The 24,482-nt window shown below is 38.5% G+C and overlaps 1 protein-coding gene across 1 annotated transcript in view; it reads left to right on the top strand.

Annotated features, from left to right (window-relative positions):
• The window catches only part of LOC132822714 (docking protein 5-like), a 441,405-nt gene that overhangs the window by 337,499 nt on the left and 79,424 nt on the right, over positions 1-24,482 (top strand). Inside the window, exon 6 of the mRNA XM_060835986.1 lies at positions 11,025-11,160. Coding sequence (XP_060691969.1) covers positions 11,025-11,160 — 136 coding nt within the window. The remainder of the gene's footprint in view (positions 1-11,024; positions 11,161-24,482) is intronic.

The following is a 24,482-nucleotide window of genomic DNA, read 5'->3' as shown; positions in this document are numbered from 1 at the left end:
ATTCCAGATTCAATTTGATTGGTCAAATTATTCCTCATTGAGCAAAACACACTGTATTTTTACACTGCAGTTAAAATTCAGACAAAAGAAAATTAAAAGATAAGAATTGACTTAACTAACACTATTGAAATGCTTAACAAAATAATATATATACGTATTAACTGCAACTAATTAACTGTTCCAATATAGTAACATCCCATAAACACACTCTTGGCAAAGGCAGATTCAGTAAAATAGATTGTCTCACATGCAATTCCAGCAGCAGGCAGAGAACATCAGCTTTTAGCTGTAATAGAGAGAAATGAGAGTTTTCACATCTAGCTTCAAGACCCAAGTGACTGCAGAAATCTAAAACTAAAACTCTTAGTTCTGTTAGAGATTGATGCCCACCCATTCAGGCTTCTTCTGTTGTTCCACCCTTCGGCCCCCACAAGCTGTTTACCCTATTGGCTTTTAGCAGACTGTTCAGTACCTGTCTCAACCTTACTTCATGAAAAAAAATTACACCTCTTAAAGCCATAGTATCATAACAACCTTACTTAGAAATGAAATTGGACTTGTTAAAAGCCACACTGTGAGACTACTGTGCATTTTTCTCTGTTGGAAAGTTCAGCTGTGAACTCCTTGTAGGTAGATTCCATCAGTTCATCAGGACCATAAATCAGTAGCAACATCAAAGCTGCAAGCTATCAGAAAGTTAAACACTTAGCCTGTTCCACTTTAAAAATTATTCAGAGAGCAAGCCGCTTAGATGCTCACTTACAAGTAACCTCACAACCTGCTGTTAACCTGCCAACTAAACACTCAGAACTGCGGATACTGCAAATCTGAAGTAAAAGCAAAGTGTGCTGGAGAAACACAACATGTCTGATAGCTTTGGCGGACAGAAAAGATAGAGCTAATGTTGTGGGTCCAGTGATTCTTCTTCAAATGTTTGGTGTACAAGATTCTCTAACCATAAAGCATTAAACACATTCAAGAAGCCACAAAGCTGTCAGATGGGAGGCCAGAGATCATGAAGTCAATCTTGAATTAATTATAACCTGCAAAATTGCACTATGTTTGGAAACAATTTTTGTCTATGTGTTTGAATGTGTGTACTTGCATGTATGTATGAATAATAGAGAATGCATGATGTTGCATTAGCTTAGGTATGTGAGAGTAAATAACCCGCTTTAATTTTAAAATCACTAAAGCTTTTAGTGCTGCTAAAATATTTAATTGGGTTAAGAACTCCCAGGGTATTTTAATTATTCAGTCATGGGATGTGGGCATTTCTAGGAGAAAGTGAGGACTGCAGATGCTGGAGATCAGAGCTGAAAATGTGTTGCTGGAAAAGCACAGCAGGTCAGGCAGCATCCAAGGAACATGAGAATCGATGTTTCGGGCATGAGCCCATCTTTAGGAAACTGAAGAAGGGCTCATGCCCGAAACATTGATTCTCCTGCTCCTTGGATGCTGCCTGACCTGCTGCGCTTTTCCAGCAACACATTTTCAGCATGTGGGCATTGCTGGCTGGCCAGCATTTATTGCTCATCCTGAGTTTCCCTTGATAAGGTGGAGGTAGAGCTGCCTTCTTGAACCACTGGAGTTCATGCAAAATATACTGATCAGAGACAAAGAACACATACTTTGGATCTGTGACATGCTATATTTTGATGAAAGTTGTTTATGTTTAGTTGTTGATATCCCACTCTGTTAACCATGGAGAGTCAGACAATTTTTCTCTTCAGGTAAAGAATTAGGAGAAAGGTATAATTAAGCCAAGGTGCATGGATCTAAGTTTTAGAATAAAATATATACTTATCTGTAGGAAATTAATGATTGTGCGGAAAGTAAATTTGTTATTGAGTTTTTATGTCAACATAAGAATCAATGCAATGGCAATATCTACAGAAGTGCACCTTTAGTTAGAAAAGGAGAATTTTGGATTTTGCAGCTCAGAAATTCATAGTTTTTTTTTGAAAAGTTACTCTTTAATAGAATGATGGCATTTTGCATACATAGTTCTGAAGATGGATTACTTGATTTGAAACATAAACTCTGTTTTCTCTCCATGGATACTACCAGAACTGTTGAATTTCTCCAGCAATTTCTGTGTTTTCAGAACTTCAGCATCTGCAGTTCTTTGTTTTACAATGGGTATTCCAAGATGGAAGATGGGAAAAATTTGTGGCTGTAAGAGTTGCTTCTTTTCTGAGGAATATTAGGTTTTGAGGTGATATCCTCAAATTCCAGGAGCAGCAATTACTGTTTTATATACTGTTGCATTGATTTGGAACTTTGGGGACAAAAGATCAAAACAATGGTACTTTAAAAAGGAGGAAGACAGGCAAAGGCAGTGACCACATGGTCAGGGAAAGCAATCTATACTGCTGTCTGACACAGCAGTGGCTCTGCAAGGTTGCTGCCTTTGCTGTTTGAGTTCAAGTATCTCTGGACATCGGAGTGCATCTAGGAAAACACAACAAGCAGCAAAATTTACAGCTGGCCTTGGAGGAACCTCTGTAGGAGAGCTCACAGCTTAGGAAGAGATGAGTGCATAGTTTTCATGTGTAGCTTTGCTGTAAATCTACAATATTGAATAGAGTGGTTTATTTAGGTCTACTTCTTGATTAAATTTTAAAAATATAAGACATAATATAAAATTAGCCTGGAACACTTTTTTTCAGCAATATGAAGGTGCTATTTTCTGGGCATAGATTGTGAAGGAGCAAAGATGGCCTTTAGTAGAATGATGTGCTCTTCCTGTTAGATGTGGGAGTTTAAGGAGAGTTTCCATGTTACTGATGATTATGTCTGCAGGAAATGTCTTTGATTGCAAATCCTATCAGATCATATGGATAGGTTGGAGTGGCAGTTAGAGACAATAAGGAACTTACAGGAACTAGGAGGTGTGATGGATGGCAGTTATAGGAAAGGACACAGTCAGGTAAATGGTTTAACTCCAGGAAAGGTAGGAGAGATATGCAGATAGTGCAGGAGTCTCCTGTGACTATCCCCATTTCAAATAAGTATGCTGTTTTGGAAAATGCAGGGATTGATGGACTCTCAGGGGAATGCAGCACAAACAGCAAGGTTTCTGGTATCGAGACTGGCTCTAATGTAATGAGGAATGCGTTGGGTTCCAAGCAATCGATTATATTAGGGGACTCTCTAGTCAGAGGCACAGACAGACCTTGCTGCAGCTGGCAGTGAAAAATCAGAATGGTGCATTGCCTCCTTGGAGCTGGGAATAAGGATAACTCAGAGGGGGTCCAGAATATTATCAAAGGGGAGAAGGACCAGCAGGAGGTCATTGTACACATTGGAACTAATGACATAGGAAGGGAAAAGGATGAGATTCTGAAGGGAGAATTTTGAAAGTTAAGCAGAAATTTTAAAAAGGAAGTCCTCGAGGGTAGTAGCACTTGGATTACTCCCAGTGCTACTAGCTAGTGAGGGTAGGAATAGGAGGATAGAGCAGATGAATGCTTGGCTAAGGATCTGGTACAGGGGAGAAGAGTTCATAATTTTGGATCATTGGAATCTCTTCTGGTGCAAACGTGACCTTTACAAGATGGATGGATTGCACCTAAATTGAAAGGGGACTAATATACTGGCAGGGAGATTTGCTCGAGTTGCTTAAGAAGATTTAAACTAGTAAGGAGGGGGGTTGGACTGAGGGAGATATTGAGGGAAGAGATCAATCTGAGACTAGCGCAGTTGGGAAAACGAGTGAGGCGAACAGTCAGGGCAGGCAGGAACAAAGCTGAGAACAAGGAAGGACTGACAAACTAAACTGCATTTACTCCAATGCAAGAGGCCTAACAAGGAAGCCAGATGAACCCAGGGCACGGTTAAGAACATGGAACTGAGATATCATAGCAATTACAAAAACATGCCTCTGTGATGGGCAGAACTGGCATCTTAATGTTTGAAAGGGGAGGCACGAGAGGAGGGGGAGTATCATTTTTGATAAGGGATAGCATTACGGTTGTATTTAGGGAGGATTTTCCTGGGAATACATCCAGGGGAGTTATTTGGATGGAACTGAGAAATAAGGAAGGGATGATCACCTTATTGGGATTGTATTATAGACCCCATAATAGTCAGCGGGAAATTGACAAACAAATTTGTAAGGAGATTTCAGTTATCTCCTGAGCAATCGGGTGGTTATGGTAGGGGATTTTAACTTTCCAAATATAGACTGGGACTGCCATAGTGTTAAGGGTTTAGATGGAGAGGAATTTGTTAAGTGTGTACAAGAAAATGTTCTGATTCAGTATGTGGATGTACCTACTAGAAAAGGTGCAAAACTTGACTTACTCTTGGGAAACAAGGCAGGGCAGGTGACTGAGGTGTCAGTGGGGGAGCACTTTGGGGCAAGCGACCATAATTCTATTAGATTTAAAATAGTGTTGGAAAAGGATAGATCACATCTAAAAGTTGAAGTTCTAAATTGGAGAAAGGCCAATTTTGATGGTATTAGGCAAGAACTTTAAAAAGTTGACTGGGTGTGGATGTTTGCACGTAAAGGGACATCTAGAAAATGAGAAGCCTTCAAAATGAGATAATGAGAGTCCAGAGAGAGTAAATTCCTGTTAGGGTGAAAAGCAAGGCTGGTAGGTACAGGCAATGCTGAGTGATGAGAGAAATTGAGATTTTGGTTCAGAAATAGAAGGAAGCATATGTCAGGTATAGACAACAGAGATTGAGTGAATCCTTAAAAGAGTATAAAGGCAGGAGGAGAATGTTTAAGAGGGAAATTAGGAGGGCAAAAAGGGGATATGAGATAGCTTTGGCAAATAGGGTCAAGGAGAATCCAAAGGCATTTTATCAATATATTAAGGACAAAAGAGTAACTAGGGAGAGAATAGGGCCCCTCAAAGATCAGCAAGGCAGCCTTTGTGTGAAACCGCAAGAGATGAGGGAGATATGAAATGAGTATTTTGCATCTGTATTTACTGTGGAGAAGGACATGGAATATATAGAATGTGGGGAATTAGATGGTGATATCTTGAAAAATGTCCATGTTACAGAGGAGGAGGTGCTGGATGTCTTGAAACACATAAATGTGGATAAATCCCCAGGACCTGATCAGGTGTACCCTAGAACTCTTTGGAAAGCTGGGGAAGTGATTGCTGGGCCCCTTGCTGAGATACTTGTATCATCGATAGTGAGGTGTTGGAAGTTGGCATTGGAAGTTGGATGGTGTCACTATTTAAGAAAGTGGTAACAAAAAGCTAGGGAACTGTAGACCTGTGAGCCTGACATCGGTGGTGGACAAGTTGTTGGAGGGAATCCTGAGTGATAGGATTTACTTGCCTTTGGAAAGGCAAGGGGTAGTCAACATGGCCTTGTGAATGGGAAGTCATGTGTCATGAACTTGATTGAGTTTTTTGAAGAAGGAACAAAGAGGATTGATGAGGACAGAGCGGTGGATGTGATCTATATGGACTTCAGTTAGGCATTTGACAAGGTTCTTCATGATAGACTGGTTAGCAAGGTTAGATCTCATGGAAAATAGGGAGAACTAGAGATTGGGATACAGAACTGGCTTGACGGTAGAGGTCAGGGGGTGGTGGTGGAGGTCTGTGACCAATGAGGTGCCACAAGGATTGGCGTTGGACCCACTGCTTTTCTTAATTTCTCTAAATGGTTTGGATGTGAACATAAGAGGTTTAGTTAGTAAGTTTGCAGATGACACCAAAATTAGAGGTATACCGGACAGATAAGAAGGTTACCTCATAGTACAACGGGATCTTGATCAGTTGAGAAAATGGGCTGAGTAGTGGCAGATGGAGTTCAATTTAGATAAATTTGAGATGCTGCACTTTGTAAAGGCAAATCAGAGCAGGAGTAACATGCTTAATGATAAGATCCTGGGGAGTGTTGCTGAACAAAGAGACCTTGGAATGCAGATTCATAGTTCCTTGAAAGTGGAGTCGCTGATAGATAGGATAGTGAAGAAGGTATTTGGTATGCTTTCCTTTATTAGTCAAACATTAAGTATAGGAGTTGGGAGGTCATGTTCTGTCTCTACGAGACTTTGGATAGGCCACTTTTAGAATATTACATGCAATTCTGGTCTCCCTCCTATTGAAAGGATGTTGTGAAACTTGAAAGGGTTCAGAAATGATTGACATGGACGTTGTTAGGGTTGGTGGATTTGAGCTCTCTGGAGAGGCTGCATTGGCTGGGTCTCTTTTCCCTGGAGTGTCAAAGGCTGAGGAGTGACGTTTTGGAAGTTTAGAAAATCATGAGTGTCTTGGATAGGGTAAATAGATATGTTTTTTTTTCTCTGTTGTGGGGGAGTCTAGAACTAGAGAACGAGAGGAAGTTTTAGGTGAGAGGAAATATTTAAAAGGGACCCAAGGGGCAATTTTTTTCACTCAGAAGGTGGTACGGGTATGGAATGAGTTACCAGAAGAAGTGGTGGAGGCTGGTATAATTATAACATTTAAAAGGCTTCTGGATAGGTATATGAATAGGAAGGGTTTAGAGGGATGTGGGCTAAGTGCTGGGGAATGGGACGAGATTAGGTTAGGATATCTGGTTGGCATTGACGAGTTGGGCCGAAGGGTCTGTTTCCTTGCTGTACATTTCTATGACTATGACTCTAAGATTTACATTTCTGTGTTCTATTTTGTCTCTCTGTAGAATTCAATTCTCTTGACAATATTACTTCTGATAGTCAGTCTTTTGAATGGAGTTATTTCATTTCCTTGCTTAAAAGGCTTTTTATTTTGCAATGATACTAGAACTACTGTTCTCTGCTGCTACTGATGATTTTCCCCTTGATTTTGAAGCCAAAAAGGGGCATTCTTTTTTTTTGTGGCTAAAATAAAGTATTCTCACCTTTTTAGTTCCTAATCCACATGATTTTTGCTATTTCTGGGCTAGATAAATGATTTCCATTTGCTTAACAGCCTAACTGACTAAATCCTGCTGCCTGCATCTTTAATAATATTACCATTTTCATCACCATACTTTTATAGTTGATTCCCACCCTCCAAAGCTCCAATGAAACCTTTTGCCACTCTGTTTCTTTCTGAATGGTTCCCATTATCTTGCAGTTTGAATAAATGCCTCTTGCTTTTATTGCCATTTTAATAATGGACCGTGTTCCTTTTTCTGTCGCCTTAAAGTCTTCTAGTTTTTATTTTCTTTTAACCATTGTCTTCAAGTACAGAATGCTCCTTTATTGCTTTAATTCTGGCTGAGAGATGTCTTCACGTCTGTGACTTCGCTTTGGAAATCTTTGATTCCCTTACTATGGCGATGGCACCTGCTCGCTATGGGACTGACACTCAGTTTGAGCTGTCTGTACTTTTCTTCACTCTTAGCTTTTCCAGCGTGTAATTCTGCACCTTTTCTTTGTTTAAAATTGACTCTTGCCCACCGGGCATCTTAACTTTATATACAGTGTGTCAGTTCTCTGTTCAATGTGCCCCAAATGGGGACAGCTCCTTGCATTGGCATACAACGTACTCTGGAACTGCCTTGATTTGATTCATACTCCAGCTTCAGGAAGTTCCTAACTCTCCTCCTGCAGAACATCGCTTACAAGGTCTGAAATGCTTTTACTATTGACTATGGATTTCTGTCAGATTGAATCTTGTAATGAGGGTTTCTTCTGTGGGGTTGCTAGCTGTTCAGCTCTTCCAGCTGCTGACTTGGCATGAGCAAGATTCTTAAAGTTGCGTGTGAGGATATATTTTCATGCCCCTGCCAATGTGTAAAATTAGATGCTAAATGGAAACTGCACAACAGCTCATGGTGTTGTAAAACTTATCTGCACTATTGCCGAGCAAGATGTAGGTTTACTGCCACAATGGCCTTTTAGACCAGCATACACCAGAGCAGACAGGAAGCTATTGTTAAGGCCATAACCTGAACAGCCTTGTTCTTATTGAATGATGAAATAGATTTGAGGGGCTAACTGGCCTATTCCTGCTCCTATCTTTATGTTCTTCTCTGTCTTAACTGCTCGAAAGCATACAATAAGAAGCTTTGTCCTTTCCATACTCTAATAATACCACAACTGCTGATTTCTACTCATGACATTGCTAAAATATTCAATTCAGCATCAGTCTGTATAAATGCAGCTGTTAGTCATTGCACAGTTGATGTCTAATGGGATAGAAGCAAGAATCCAAGAAAAATGTTGTGTTTTCAATTAATATAGTATATGAATAGGTCAGTTCATATATCCTCCTATGTGACTTCACTGTAAGAGTTATTACAGTCTTTTGTTTAATACTATAAAATGCCAAGTTCTAAAGCCAAGACAATTAATGGTATGAAATCTTTGGAGAGAATAACATGACAGAATGCTGTGCATTATATTGGATTTTGTGAAGGGACAATTATTTGCATTTCTGGCCCATATAAAGGTGAATTAATAACCTAATTTTATGAAATTATATTTTCTATTCTATTTACATCTGGGAAAGTAATTATGCCTGTAAGAACAACATTTGGAATGAACCTCCACAGTGTGGTTTAATTTGCCTTCTAAAAGATTAATAACAGGATCTCTTAAATGCTCACTACTATGCATCAAATCAATTATGCAGTAATTTGAATTTAATCTATTCAAATATACAGAACCCAGTAGAATAGAGATGAAACATAATCTGCATTAATGCTTCGCCTATATTTCAATTTCACCTCCTTTATATTGTAAACATCAATGTACTACAATTCACTTGGGAAGGTGTGTCAATACTCAAGCCATACTACTCCCAGGGTCATCACAAAAGTGAAAGAGTGAATTAACTTGCTCAAAGAACTGAATTTACCTGTCTGATGGACTTAGATTAACAGAGAAAGCTCACCAGATTTTTGTACTTAACAAGTACATCAATTCTAACCACAGCCAACATCGACACATAGTTGTAGCAGTTGAATCTCTGAAACCCACACATACACACACAAACAAACAAAAGATGAAAGGAAAACACAGTTCATTAGCACCAGTCCATGGGATTTGCCTCTCAAGTCCTTTCAGGTTTCAAGATTTCCGATCTTTGTATCCAAGTTCTTTCAGTTATTCGCTGAAGATGGAGTTTAGCGTTGGCACATTAATGGTTCAGTTTTTCAGTCACTGGTTAGAAGCAACAGATTACAGCAAATGGTGGGAGGGAATATCTAGCCATCTTACCACATGTAGTTACATCACAGTAAAAAGAGAAAAGGAAAGACACTGTCTTTTGCAGTCTAGAGACCTTTTGCCTCTATTACTGACAAACATTCTGTGAACCTGCTGCTAAGCCAGTCAGAGAGTTGCGCAATGCTGATGACTCTTGGTCTACACAACTGGTGCTAATTAATTGAAATCATCAGTGGTTCATCTCTGGCCGAATCTTGCACTGAGCACATGCACCAATTGTGCCATTTGATTTTCACTACTTGAGCACTGCACAATTAGTTCCATAGACTTGTTTTTTTTTGATGCAGCACTCCTTCCACATTCCTTGGTTTTCCGCAGTTTCCTTTTCCCATTTTTGTCCCCAATCCAAAACAAACAAAAACTTAGAGATGTGACTTCTACAAATAGAAAGCAAAAGACCAGCAGATTCTGTCAATCAGAAACAAAAGTAGAAGTTCCTGAAAAAACTCAGCAGCTCTGGCAGCATCTATGAAGAAAACTCAAAGTTAACATTTCAGGTCTGTTGTCCCTTCTTCAGAACTGGACAGAACAGAACCCCAGTTCTGAGGAAGTGTCACCAGAACTGAAGCATTAATTCTGATTTCTGATCACTGATGCTGCCAAACCTGCTCAGCTTTTCAACCAACTTCTGTTTTTTACCTCTACAAATGTTTTACATTTGCTATATAGCAAGATTGCATCAGTACATTATGTATAAAGTTTGGTGAATTAATAAATTCCATGCGGATGTAGCAGAGTCAGGCACTTATCCCAGTATTCCTGAAGAAGGGCTTATGCCCAAAACGACGATTCTGCTGCTCCTTGGATGCTACCTGACCTGCTGCGCTTTTCCAGCAACACCTTTTCAGCACTCATCCCAGTATTCCAGTGTGCATGCTCCCTGACATTAGATCTTAATAGGCTCAGCCATGGCTGAGCAGGGTTGAGGGGTCACATGACCTACTCCTGTTTCTGTTTCTTATGGTCTTATCACTTCACTTTTTCTCTTTCTACATAGCCATCTCCCCATACTGAGATGGTGCATGAGATATTTTGTAGAAATGTTTTAATTCAGAAGCAAAGCATGGATTAGAGCATGTGGTAATGTCAATAATGAACATCTTTGTCTACAAGGAAACACATGAAAGCAAGAACCAGATGAGCCATATCAAAAATAAAGAATCAACATGCAAGAGAGCTGCTTGGAGCTGCTTGCAGTTTCTGGATGGTAGAACTGGAGGAAAGGAGAGTTGCAATTTGGAGACTCAGGAATCAGAAGGTCAGGAGAGTGCTGAAGGGTCAGGATGAGATTTGCAGGGTCTGGGGAGTGTTAGAGAACATGTTGGACTGGGGCAAGATGGAGGGTGGAGGTTGGCAGAGTGCCAGGATGAGGGGAGATTAGAACATTACAGGAGTGCCAGAGACACAAGGAGGGCAGATAGTTGTGGGATATATCAGAGGATCGCGAAATCAGAAGAATAAGAGGATTTGGGGAATCAGAAGTGGGTCTTTTGGAATGTGGAATGCCAAGATGAGTCAGTTCTATAGTTACCCAGGCGTTTATAAAAAAAATCTGTCAAACATTTCATGGGTAATTATCTTGATAAGTAAGTTAGATCTCTCCCAAGATTCCAAACCTAACGCAGGCAAATCAAAACTGCCCATTGGAAGTCTAAACATCTCGGTCAATTGCTGCATACCACTGCATCAGAGCTTGCAAGGGACCATAATACATGTATTTGATGGTACTTCTGGCCTGTATCCAGAAACTTCAAGAGCTGAGGCAAAAACTGCTCATAAAAATAATAATAAAAGAAATTCATGACACTTGGAAGGTTAGAAAGCATTGATATTTTTCCACATACTAATTGTTTTTATATCTTGACAGAATGTGTGACACTGGTGAAGGATTATTTACCTTCCAAACAAGAGAAGGTGAAGCAATTTACCAGAAAGTGCATTCTGCGGCACTGGCCATCGCAGAACAACACGAGCAGATGCTACAGAGGGAGAAAAATTCACGGGTACGTGTTCTGACAGTGCCTAGTCTCTGATGTTCAGCTATCATTATGAAATGGTGGTAGGACATTTTACATTCTTCTTCATTTCTTCCACAAATTCTGTACATCTCTGTTTGAATGCAGCTCTGGAGAAATTTAAAATTTCATCACTTAAGATAGATTTCATGGCACAAAAAACATATTTAGCTTTTTTTTTACAATACGCTTAATCCCTGAATATTAAACATAATATTTTAAAGCAAACTATGGTAGGATAGTTTTATGGAGATTTTGACAGCCTTTGAATGCCTCGCTCATAAAATATCAGAAACATTCTGGAAATCAAATGTGATTCTGTGAACTGATAATGTGTTAATTATCTGTGCATAAAATTCTCATTAAAATGTACAGAAACAACTCCTATAAAATCCCGTGAATACTTCATTTTCGCCTCTCCAGACCTTAAATGAACAGTAGTAACAATTATATTTGATGGTTTTGTGCCTTCTCTCTATATTACTTGATGAAAATTCTTGGCTTTGTGCCTATTTTATCAACAAAATTACATTAGCTCATCTCTAATCTTCCCATATGCTTATGCAACACCTAAAAATATAAGTCATACCTCAGGCTGTTTCTTGACAGATGTCCCTGAGGATGTTGAAATTAATATTATGTGGCATAAATGGTTGTAAAATACTTAATTCTTTTTATGTACGTGACATTCTTCATATTACAAAGTTCAAAATAAGAGCTATTTGGCCTTTATATTTGAAGGCTGATGGAAGAAATATAGCTAACATGTGCTGCAATTATTTTGTCCCTTATATTTATGCAAATTACCCCTTGAAGCGCAAGTCTGATTTTGCTTTCTGTTCCACCTGCTTGTTCATAATTGAGATATTTAATGTGCTGTTTTAGTCACCGTGGCTATGGTTTTGCAATTATTCTGTGCTGTCCTGCTGAATTACTGAAAAGAATTTTCCTTTTCTTCCATGTTAGAAAGAAAACTTAACACTGACTGTCATATACTGTGGTACCACACAGTGGTAACTAACAGAATCCTCCCACAAATCCTCCTTTCTTTACTGTATCAAAGGACCTGTTTGGCTAATAGTGGTAGAAGATAAACTCCTCATAAGCCTTAACAGGAAAGCATTTTGACTGCATTTGCTTTAATAATAAGATATAGTTTATTGCATAATTTTGAAAAAAAATCCATGTTAAATAGATTCTATCAGTGGTTAGAATTGACATCCTCAATTCTCCACCCTAGCCTATGTGGCATCATCATATTGTGTGGAAATTGTTTTCAGCTCCACTGAATCTTATTATGTCACAGTGTCTTTGAGTGGAGCCAAATACAGTCTCCAACATGACACCCTTGCAGAACCTTTGCATTATACAACATGGAACTGATTTTGATTTATCAGGGGCTTCATTTAAACCCAAGTACTGGTCTGAACACTTAACCAGAATCGTGTCAAATATAAAGAAAGTAACAAATGAAGGGCCATTAAGAAGTGGAATCAAAGTCATTAGGGAGATTTAAGTTCAGCTGGATGCCAGAAAGGAGGATTTGAAATACTAAGGGAATAAATTCAATGAGCCAAAGGCACTTTCTCTCCTCTTTATATTTCCTCATCTTCTCTTATTCTAGCCTGACTACACCTGATTTATACTTCATGATTATGAACCGAACTCTTGGGATCAAAAGAGAGTGTGTGCATTGCATATTTAAGATATCACAGTACTGAGAATACCAATACTAATAATCATATTTCTCAAACTAATATGGACTCAAAAAGCAGCACAGGTTAATAAGGCCTTTAAAAAAAACAAATAAGCAAACCAGTCTTTGTATCTAAAGGCAGAATTGAAAGTCTGAAAATTATGTGTAACTTGTACTGAAATCTAGGTTTGAGCCACACCTGGGCATCTGTATACAGTTTTGGTCTTAATATTATAAAAGAATGTTGGAAAGTCAAATCAAGGTAGGGGTTTTTATGGTGAATGGTAGGGCCTTGAGGAGTGCAGTGGAACAGAGGGTCCTAGGAGTTCAGATGCATGGTCCTCTGAAAGTGGAGTCACAGGTAGACAGGGCAGTGAAGAAGGTTTTTGGCACACTGGCCTTCAACGGTCAGGGCATTGAGGACAGAAGTTGGAAGTTATGTTGTAGTTGTACAGGACGTTGGTGAGGTTGCACTCGGAGTATTGTGTTCAGTTTTGGTCACCTTGCAATAGGAAGAGTGTTATTAAACTGAAAAGAGTGCAGAAGAAATTTACAAGGATAGTGCCAGGACTCAACTGTCTGAGTTATAAGGAGAGGTTGGACAAACTCAGACCTTTTTTCTTTAGAGAGTAGGAGACTGAGCGGGAATCTTATAGAAGTATATAAAATAATGAGAGACATAGATAGGGTGAATGCACTCAGTCTTTTTTCCCGGGTTGGAGAATCAAGAACTAGAGGGCATCAATTGAGGATTAAAGCTAAAAGAATAAAAGAGTACCTGAAGGGCAACTTTTTTACACAGAGGGTGGTACGCATATGAAATGATCTGCCAGCAGACATGGTTGAGGCGGGTACATTAACAATATTTAAAAAAACATTTGGACAAATACATGGATAGGAAAGTTATAGAAGGATATGGGCCAAATGCAGGGAAATGGGGTTAGCACGGATGGACAGTTAGGTCAACACGGGCCAGTTTGGGCCAAAGGACCTGGCTCCATGCTGTGGGATTCTTTGACTCAGAGATATACAGAGACAGGAAAAAGCAGGCAAAAAAATGGAATAGAAATAACATACTTATGAAGAAAGATAAAAGGGCTGAAGCTCTTTTTCCTCTGGAAAAAAGGAAACTTGGGGTGGGAGGGAGGGATGCAATGGACAAGTTTAAAATTTTAAAAGATTTCCATGATAGATACATACATGTCTCAACTTGTGGAGGAAACCAAAATGGGCCAATGCTAATAAGGTGGTCACAAGTCAAAAAGGAAGTTCAAAAGAAATTCCTTTATATGGAGCATGATGGAAATGTAGGATTCACTTCTACAAGGAGCGGTTGAAATAAATGAAATAGTTGCATTTTAATGGATGTGAGACATGCACATAAGAAAGAAAACAATAGGAGAATTTGCTGATAGGATTAAATGGCAAAAATTTGGAGGGCCCTTGGGTAGAGGACTGAAGTATTCGAGACTAGCTGGACCGAATGGCTTTATTCTGTGTGTGGACTCTGTTGGGGATTCTAACCCCACAAAAATGGGTGGGATTGATTGAATGGTATGTAAAATAAAAATAATCTGCAAATGGAATCTAATCAACTCACTTCCCAGAAGGAAGTATCAGCCAAATGGGTGAACGAGACATACCAGTCTGCCTTGTCCTGTGTATGTCAATACAGAGGTTCAAATCTATCCAGCGCGTTAAATTCCAATGTTACTTTTTTTTTTAGAACTGTTCTTTTCCCTTTGGGTTCTGGTTAGAGCGAAAGTGGAGCCCATGGAGCAAATTTGTTAATCAAACACTGTAATAGTGCTTTCTGCCTCAGAATTAACAATTATTTTAAAGTTAACTGTGACCAAAGGGAAGTGAGGACGGCTAGAGTTTCACATGCTCCCTGCTATCTCCATAACTGACCATTCAAATATCCTTCCCCTCTTCTGATGCCCCCTTTCTCCCATCAAGTCATAGAATCCCTACAATGTGGAAATAGGCTCTTCGGATCAACAAGTCTACACCAACCCTCCGAAGACTATCCCACCCAAGCCCATTCCCCATTACTCGATGTTTACCTCTGATTAATGCACATAACCTTGAACAATATGAACAATTTAGCACGGCCAGTTCACCTAGCCTGCACATCTTTGAATTGTGGGAGGAAACTGGAGCACCCAGAGGAAACGCATGCAGACAAGGGGAGAATGTGCAAACTCCTCATAGACAGTCGCCCGAGGTTGGAATCATCTTTACCGCCTTTCTATTCTTTGTCTGTCATCCAGTGTCAAAGACCTGCCCCACCAGACAGCCTCTGAATCTGTTATCAATGGAGCGTAAAAGGAAACAAAAAATATTGAACAGGGGTTGATAGAACTCTTTCAAGGAGAGTTCCTGCCCTTTCAGTGATCCTAACTTCAGATGAATTTGCAGGCTCCCACTTATCTAAAAGATCATGTTGAAATCTACGCAAATCCACTAGAAACTCTAAATTTGTCAAGTTCATGAGACTCCCAACGTTTTTTTTTAAATCAGGAATGAAGGTTTTACTGGAGTTTATTTTTAAGGGGCAATAATTTAAAACCTGTGAGGATGCTTCTCTAAGATGGTCTATCACAATCACACTTTCAATTTTCACTTCTGCTTTTCTGCGACCACAAAGTGGAAATGAAAGCGGTAATTTGTCAGCTCTTCCAGTCTCATTTACACATGTATTTGGTCATTTTAGAAAAAAAGAAAGAAATGGTCTTACCAGCTTATTAAATATGGACAAGAAAATTGCACAACCAATAATTAGATTTATTGAAGAATTCACTATATCATTGAATTTTTTAAAAAATGCACCAAGGTATGTGGATTTATGAGAGATATATTTTTGTAGTTGTGGGTATGATCACCGAGCTGGGAAGAACATACCCACAACCTCGACAACCAGCACCCAAGCTATAAATCTTTCCCAAACCTTGAATATACCCATTAAAGATTTAACACTAGATTTGATTAATATTTTTTGTTGCTCGCATGCATGGGTTAATTGGAGGAGGAAGCAGGTGTTAGCAAAGATTTTCTCAGCATCATTGTCGTTAACTTTACTACCTCTGTTCCTACAGCTCAACAACAACAGCCACTGTTGTGAAACTTGTTATACCAACAGTGAGAAATGTATTAATAAGCTGTGCCATTAGATGAAATTTGTTTCTGCAGGATATGCTAATTAGATTTTCCCCATATCTCAAAAAGACAATTACGCACTTTACACATTCTGCAGTATATAATCATTATTTTAATAGCAGCAGCATATTAATGAAGTATGCTAATTAGTTGAACTTGCATGTACAAATTAAGTTAATTGGATAGTTGTCTATAAATCAAATGCAATATCTTTCTTCCCAAGACAGAGTGTAGTTTAGAAAAAATGTACATTAAAATATGTTAATTGGATCTAATTCAGAGCCTGCAGGTTAAGTTGGTTAGAAAATAGGCTAACCATACAATTCAAATTTGACCTGTAAATATCAGAAGATCATTATGCTTCATTCAATCAACAACATATCCCAGTATCACAAAAGAGTAAGGTATAGGAGCAGATGTAGACGATTGGCTATTGAGTCTGTTCTGCCATTCAATTAGATCATGGCTAATCTGATAATGCTAAATTCCATTTTTCTGTCATTTCCCCTTGATTTAACCATTGTTTTATTTACTGATTGAAACATCTAAGTATCTCAGTTTGAATGTGCTTAGCCACCCAATTTTGACAGCTCTCTGTAGTTAAAAAAAACTCTACAGATTCAATACCATCTGAGAAAATATATTGCTCCACATCTCAGCCTTAAGTGTGCAATCAATATTCTGACAGTATGCCCTCTGGTCCTGGAATCTTCCACAAGAGGAAACAACTCTTCTGAATTTACCCAGTCAGGTCCCTAAGAATCTATATGCTTCAACAAGGTCTCCTCTTATTCTTCTGTGTTCCAATGAGTATAGATCCAATCTACTAAACCTCTCTGCAAGACATGTGTGGTATCAAATTCCAAAGTACATTTCCTTAAGTAGGGGCCCAAAACTGTTCATAGCATTTCCACTGTGATTTGACTTGTGCCTGATCCGGTTTTAGCATACCCTCCCTAATTTTGCTCTGTTATGTTTGAAATAAGTCCAACATTCCATTTGCCTTCCCAAAATCCACTGAACTTGGACACTTTTGTTTTGTGATTCATGGATGAGCACTTCCAAGCCCCTCTGTTCTGTAGTTTTTCTCCATTAAATAGTATTTAGCTCTTCCAATCTTCCAACCAAAGTGTGTACCCCAACACTTGCCCACGCCAAGTTCAATATACCAAGTTTTTCTCTGCAGATTAGTTGTGTCATCCTCACCACTTGTCTTCCTATCTATTTTTGTGTCACCCACAAATCTATCAGTAACACATTCACATTTCTCAGTCACATTTGACTCATAAGTATTGTAAATAATTATGGCCCCAGCACTGATCTTTGTGACAATCCACTAGTTACAAGTACCAATCCTGAAAAGGCCACCCTTATCCCAACTGTCTATCTTCTATTAGTTAAGCCAATCCTCTATCCATGGTAATATATTATTTCTAACACCATAGGCTTTTATCAAGTAGCCTAATGTGTGGTACCTTATAAAACACCTTCTGAAAATCCAAATATATTTCATCCATTGATTCCTCTTTATCTATCATGTGTAATACCTCATTAAAGAATTCTAATGAATTTGTTAGTCATCATTTCCCCTTCATGAAGTCATGCTGACTCTACTTGATCATATTATGTATTTCTAATCGCACTGCTATTACAATCTTTGTAATGGACTCCAACATTTTCTCAATGCTAGATGTTAAACCAAATGGTCTATGGTTACCTGTTTCTTCTGTCTCCTTCCCTTTTTCACATAAAGATGTTGCATTGGGTGTTGGTTGAGATAGTTATTTTGCATTGCAGAGTGACATCAACAGCATGGGTTCAATTCCCAAACTAGTATCTCCTTCTCAAACTCCCTCATTGCCTGACCTGTGGTGACCCTCAGCTAAACCATCAACAGTTGCCTCTCTCTAATGAGGGAGCAGACCATGGTCTGGTAAGACTTTGGTGTCTTTAGCTTTAACATTGGCTGTTTTCCAATCTCCTGGCACTTTTCAAGAATCTTGGAAGATCACTACCTGTGTATCCAGTTGCTAATTCCTTTAATATCCTCGGATGCATCTCTTTAAGTCCAAGGGACACATCAGTCTTTAGCCCCAACAGTTTCTCAGTGCCTTTTCTCTCGTGATATTTACTGTCTTTATTTCTTTTTCTCCTTTTACCCCTTTATTACTTAGTAATTTTGGAATGCTATTAGTGTCTTCTAATATGAAGACAAATGCAAAGTATTGATTCAACTCCTCTGTTAGTTCCTGGATCCACATTATTAGTTCCCCAGTCTCATTTGCTAAGAGGCTTATATTCACTTTAGCTTGTCTCTTTTTTTACGGATGTAAGGAAGCTCCGGATACCTGTCTTGATATTACTTGCAAGTTTATCCTCAAAGTTTATCTTTTGTTTTGTGGTCTTCTGTTAGTTTTTAAAACTTTCCTAGTCCTCTAGTTTACTACTTATCTTGTCAAATTATATGCTTTTTCTTTCAATTTGATGCTATGCTTAACTTCCCTAGTTAACCACAATGGGCTTATCCCCTTCTTAGAATCCTTCTTCCTCACTGGGATGTATCTTTGCTATGAGCCATGGCCTGTTTTCTTAAATATATGCCATTGTTCCTCAGCTGTCTTTGCTGTTAAACCCCTCTCCCAGGCCATTCCAGCCAGCTCTGCTGTCATCCTTTGGAATTGCCCTTATTTAATCTTATTACAGTACTTTTCAACTCAACCTCCTCCCTTTCGAACTAAATGTTAAATTCTATCATGTTACTGTTTCTGAGGGGACTTTTTTACTCTGACATCATTTATTAAATGTGTCCCATGTTTTTTGGAAACTGCCCTGAAAACATTATATGAATTCTTTCTTGTGAGTATCTCTACCAGTTTGATTTTCTCAATTTACATGAAGATTACAGTCAGCCCTGATTAATGTACTGTCTTTTTTTTTACCTGTCTTTATTAGCTCCTGACTTTTTTTCCCAGTCCTATATTTTAACAACCTTTAGACAGCCTTTATGGTACTCCCAACAGTGTTGTTTCGTTTTGTTATTACTAACCTCCATCCATATAGAATCTATACCTTCTGATTCAAGATCATTTATTGATATCATAATTACTCCATCCCATACTTACAATACTATCCTACCACCCTTTTGAAATCTACCACATCCCTGAATATTTATTTCCCAGCTTGGATCTCCTTGTAACCATGTCTCTTTAACTGTTATAAGATCATATCCAGTAACCTCTCTTTCTGCTGCTTTTTCATTTCTTTAGTTCCAAACACTATATGCATCTAAGTAAAGAGCCATTAACATTGCTTTTAAACTATTTTTCCCCTTTTGATCCTTTATGCTGTTTTTTTTCTTGTTTCTATACTGTCCTTTCCTGTTCCACTCTGGGTATCATTACCTAATAGCTACACTGCAATACTACATGTTTTTTTTTGTCTTGCAAGCTTATCAACAGAAGAACATAAAAAATGACAAAGAAACCTTCAAAAGTTCAATTGAATATAAAAGGTGAAGTTATATATAACATCACATCAATGTATTAATCCTTTATTTACAGCAGACAAAAACTTCTGTCAGATCAATTAGCCTTTCTTCAGAATTAGGAATGGTGAGAGATGGAACAAATTTTTAGCAATGGGTATTTGGGACAATGACAAAAAATGTCTATCATACGTGCAAGCCAAAAGAGGAGGAATGGCAGAGGAGTTAGTATAACAGGACCATAAAGAATGGTGATAGGGCCAGTGGAGAACCCAAAGATGTACATGTGTACACCTTTGTAATGCTGCCTGATAGCAGAAGTAAGAAAAAAACCAAAATGTGCAAAAAAAGTACTAATCACAGTTGGGCTGCAGTCTGGAATTATTAAACTCCAATATTGAGTGCAGAGGCTCTAAAATGCCAAATCAAGAGATGAGATGCCAATCCTTCAACACACATTTAGCTCCTACAGTTGCCTAATAGAGTAAAGTTAAGGTCCAGGACTCTCACCCGCAAGAATGAATGGGTAGCAGGAACTTTTCTCTGTTTCAGTTTTGTCCTGAAAAACAGCCCTGGAAAAGGTTCACCTGTATATCATGAAGTTTCCACTTCATTAATTGAATCAAGGAAGTTCAAATTATTGACCTACAATAATACAGCTTTAGGACAAAAATGAATTTCAAATTTGCTCACATTCACCAGCACTATTCTGATTCCCATCTCAGAATGGTTCAAATGTAATGAATATTGACAATAAGATACCATATCTGAGATTCTTTGAATACTGGAATGATGTCTTCCTTTCACATATGTCAAAACAGTTTCATATGGGCTGCACTTTACGTTTTGTACTAAGTACATAAAGGATGGAATTTTTTAATTGCTAACCATTAATAAACATGCCTTGGAAAATGGATAAACATATTGCTTAGCGCTGAAACAAGTTGTGAAGAGTTCACATGTGCCTATTTACTAATAATCAATGTTCACAATATACTATGTCAATGATACATCTCATTTTAAAGTATATATGCAAGCAAGTGATGTGGATAATTTTTGTATGCTCATTACATTAGCTGATTATAAAAGTTGCTATTCAATTGACATGATTTTAGAGCAAGTTGATTACATTTGTCCATGAGAAATATGAAGAGCATTCATGATCTGACCCACATATTTCTAACATTTTTCGCTTGTGCCAGAGTATTGAGTCAGCTCATTTTAGTTCTGATGTCAACCATTTGTTTTGCTGTAAGAGGTGAATACCTTGAGCAGTTTTCTGGGAAAGCAAGTCATTTTAACTTGTGCATTTATATTCCTTCATTCAAGAGTTTAAGTTGCAAATTAGTGTGTTTCCTATTCATTTGAAACAGCTTCTGTCAGGGTTGAACCATGAGTGTGTATTTGTTGGTGGTCTGCCTCGAATGAAGTAATTGTCTTCTAAACTGTAACTGATGATCAATTGACTTGATTTACTTTTAAAGTGGGATAATTCTTGGGGGTTAACCTGGGCAGCGGTGGAGGGAGCTGCTCAAGGTATCACATCTGAAAGCAAACTAAATGGGGACATGTAACCAGGTCTCCTGTTACACAAAAGAGAACCAATCAGTAATTCAGACTGAATAATGCATGAAAACTGAAAAGGAGCATGCTTTGCTGCTGAGTTTCTCAGTTAGATCAATATTGTATTTGCTGACAACATACAGTGTTTATTTATTTTATCATAGTTCTAGGTTGATTGCTGCTTAGAAAGAAAACAGATGGTATATGATAAGGTTGGAACTTGCAGAGGAGTGGGATTTGGACAGATTTGAGATGTGTGTTGAGGATAAAGTAATCTGTGGAAAGAGTGGGTAAAATAGATTAATTGGCTTTGCAGCAATACAGAGTTTAAAATTAGCAACAGTAGTGTCATCCATTTGACAGCCAATCTTATGAATTTGTTTAAATGATAATTTCACACTCTATCAGTAGTGCAACACTGATTGAGGTACATATTTCATACTGTTGTTGTACCTTGACCACAGGCATAAACCAAAGTGACAGAGTCATAGATTCATTGAGTCTGAGAGTCATACAGCACAGAAACAGACTCTTTGATCCAACCAGTCCGTGCTGATCATAATCCCAAACTAAACTAGTCCCATCTGCCTGCTCCTGGCCTATATCCTTCCAAACCTTTCCTATTCATGTTTCCATCCAAATGTCTTTTAAATGCTACAATTGTATCTGCATCCACCACTTCCTCAGGAAGTTCATTCCACACTTGAACGACCTTCTGTGTGAAAAGTTTGTCTCTTATGTCTTTTATAAATCTCTCTCCTCTCACTTTAAAAATGTGGCCCCTAGTCTTGAAATTCCCCATCTTAGGGAAAATACAACTACCATCAATTCTTTCCATACCTCTCATTATTTTATAAACTTCTATCCGGTCACCAGTCTTTCTTTATAATTCAAACCTTTCATATCTGGCAACATCCTGGTAAATCTCTTCTGAACCCTTTCCAGCTTAATAATATCCTTCCTATGACTGGATGACCAGAACTGGACACAGTATTCCAGAAGAGGCCTCACCAATGTCCTGTACAAACTCAACATAACATCCCAACTCCTATACACAAAGGACTGAGCATGGAGGCAAGTGTGCCAAATGCCTTTCTAACCACCCTATCTATATGTGATACAAAGTTTGAAGAATGACGTACCTGTACCCTTAAGTCCCTCTACTCTACAACAGTGCCCGAGGCTGTATCATGAATTGTTTAAACCCTACCCTTGTTTGTTGTACCACAATGCAATACCTCACATTTATCCGGATTGAACTCCATCTGCCATTTTTTCAGCCCATTGACCCATTTGATCGAGATCTCTCTGTAATCGTAGAAAACCTTCTTCACTGCCTACTGTGCCACCAATTATGGTGCCATCCACAAACTTACGAATCGTACCTTCTATATTCTCAGCCAAATCATTTGAATAAATGACAAACAAAAGAGGACACAGAACCAATCCATGTGGAGCACCGCTGGTCACAGGCCTCCATTCCGAAAATCAACCCTCTATTGTTATTTTCTATGTCCTGCCATTAAGCCAATTATGTATCTAATTTGTAAGCTCACCCTCAATCCCATGTGACCTAATTTTACTGATTAGTCTGCCATGCAGAACCTTATCAAAGGCTTCATGAAAAGCGAAATAACCAACAGCTACTGTTCTGCCATCATTACTCTTTTTGGTAATTTCCACAGAAAACTCAATTAAGTATGTAAGACACAATTTTCCTCACACAAAACCATGCTGATTATCCCTAATTAATTTTTGCCTCTCTAAATGTCCATAAATCCTATATTTTATAAGCATCCCCAACAACCAAAGTCAGACTCACAGGTCTATAGTTCACTGGTTTCTCCTTGCAACCTTTCTTAAACAAAGGTACAACATTAACCATCGTCCAGTCATCAAGCACCTCACCTGCAGTTATAGATGATGCAAATACTTCTGCAAGGGTCTCATAATTTCCTCTCTACTTCCCACAACTTTCTGGGACATATTAGTTCAGGTCCCGAAAATTTATCCACCTTTAGATTCTCTGAGACCTCCCAGATTTCCTCTTTTGTAATGTGAATTGTTTTTGAAGTATTTCTCTGCATTCTTTAGACTCCATTTCTTTCTCCACAGTAATAACTGACACAAAATGCTCATTTAGTATCTCTCACATCTCCTGGGGTTCAACCTCTCTCTAGTTACCTTCTTGCTCTTAATATATTTGTGGAATCTCTTGATGAGATTGTGTACCAATTAATTACACTCTTCATTTCATTTTAGTAACTTTTGTAAATTTAATTTATTTGTTCTGACTGACCATATGAGCATTAAAAAGATGGGTGCTCATTCACCCCTCATCATGTGGTTATAACATTGGTCAGTTATACAGTTCATCATTGGCATCCCATAGGAAAATGAACATTTTGATACTACATATTCATCTGTCAAACAATGGATTGTAGTAATCACTTAATGTTGACAAAGCTTCATAAGACTCAACTATGCAGATGGCTGCATCTTGACAGCTCTTGGAGGTCCTGGCACTCTGCAGTGAGTGAGATCAGCATAATGCCTCAGGCTGTTCTATTGGTTCCCTCTTAGTGCAGATTCTTCATCTTTGTACGTAGTCTTTTTATCTCCCAAGTACCACAGCATCCAAATCTGCCCCTATCCGTTCACCTCACATGAGTTGAGGTGGAAAAGAAAGCAGTGGCACATAATCATTTAGCCTCCTCCTTTGCAAGTACAAGACCTGCCTTTATTCCATGAACATTGTTAGCAAATTCAGACATGTGAGGCCAGGGCCCAAAGTTCTAGTAACAAAACCAGGGTGTTCCTGACTTTCTGGAGCAGCCCTCCTCCACATTATTTTAAAATGGCTGTAGACAAGTTTTCTTGTTTCATGTGATGACATAAAGAAATGCGTCCATTCACCTGCTGGAAGCAGATTACTTAAGTGAGCACAGTTTGATGTGGGGGAGAAAGGCTAGTGGGCTAATCCTAACCACATTCATTTAATGACACTGTACAGATGTGAGGCGAATGGATAGGGCAGATTTGGATGCTATGGTACTTGGGAGATAAAAAAGAGTATGTGCAAAGATGAAGAATCTGCACAAAGAGGGAATCTATAGAACAGCCTGAGGCATTATGCTGAACTCACTTCTGCAGAGTGTCAGGACCGACAAGATCTGTCAAGATGCAGCCATCTGCATAGTTGAGTCTTATGAAGTTTTGCCAATAATAAGTGATTCCTAGAGGCCATTTTTGGACAAGATGAATATGTAGTATCAAAATGTTCATTTTCCTATAGAATGCTAATGATAAACTATACAACTAACCAATGTTATAATCACATGAAGAGGGCTGAATCAGCACCCATCTTTTTAATGCCCATATTGTCAGTCAAAACAAATCGATTAAATT

Source organism: Hemiscyllium ocellatum, chromosome 15, assembly GCF_020745735.1.
Source record: "Hemiscyllium ocellatum isolate sHemOce1 chromosome 15, sHemOce1.pat.X.cur, whole genome shotgun sequence".
Classification (NCBI taxonomy): domain Eukaryota; kingdom Metazoa; phylum Chordata; class Chondrichthyes; order Orectolobiformes; family Hemiscylliidae; genus Hemiscyllium; species Hemiscyllium ocellatum.
This window is presented reverse-complemented; position numbering and strand designations above follow the sequence as displayed.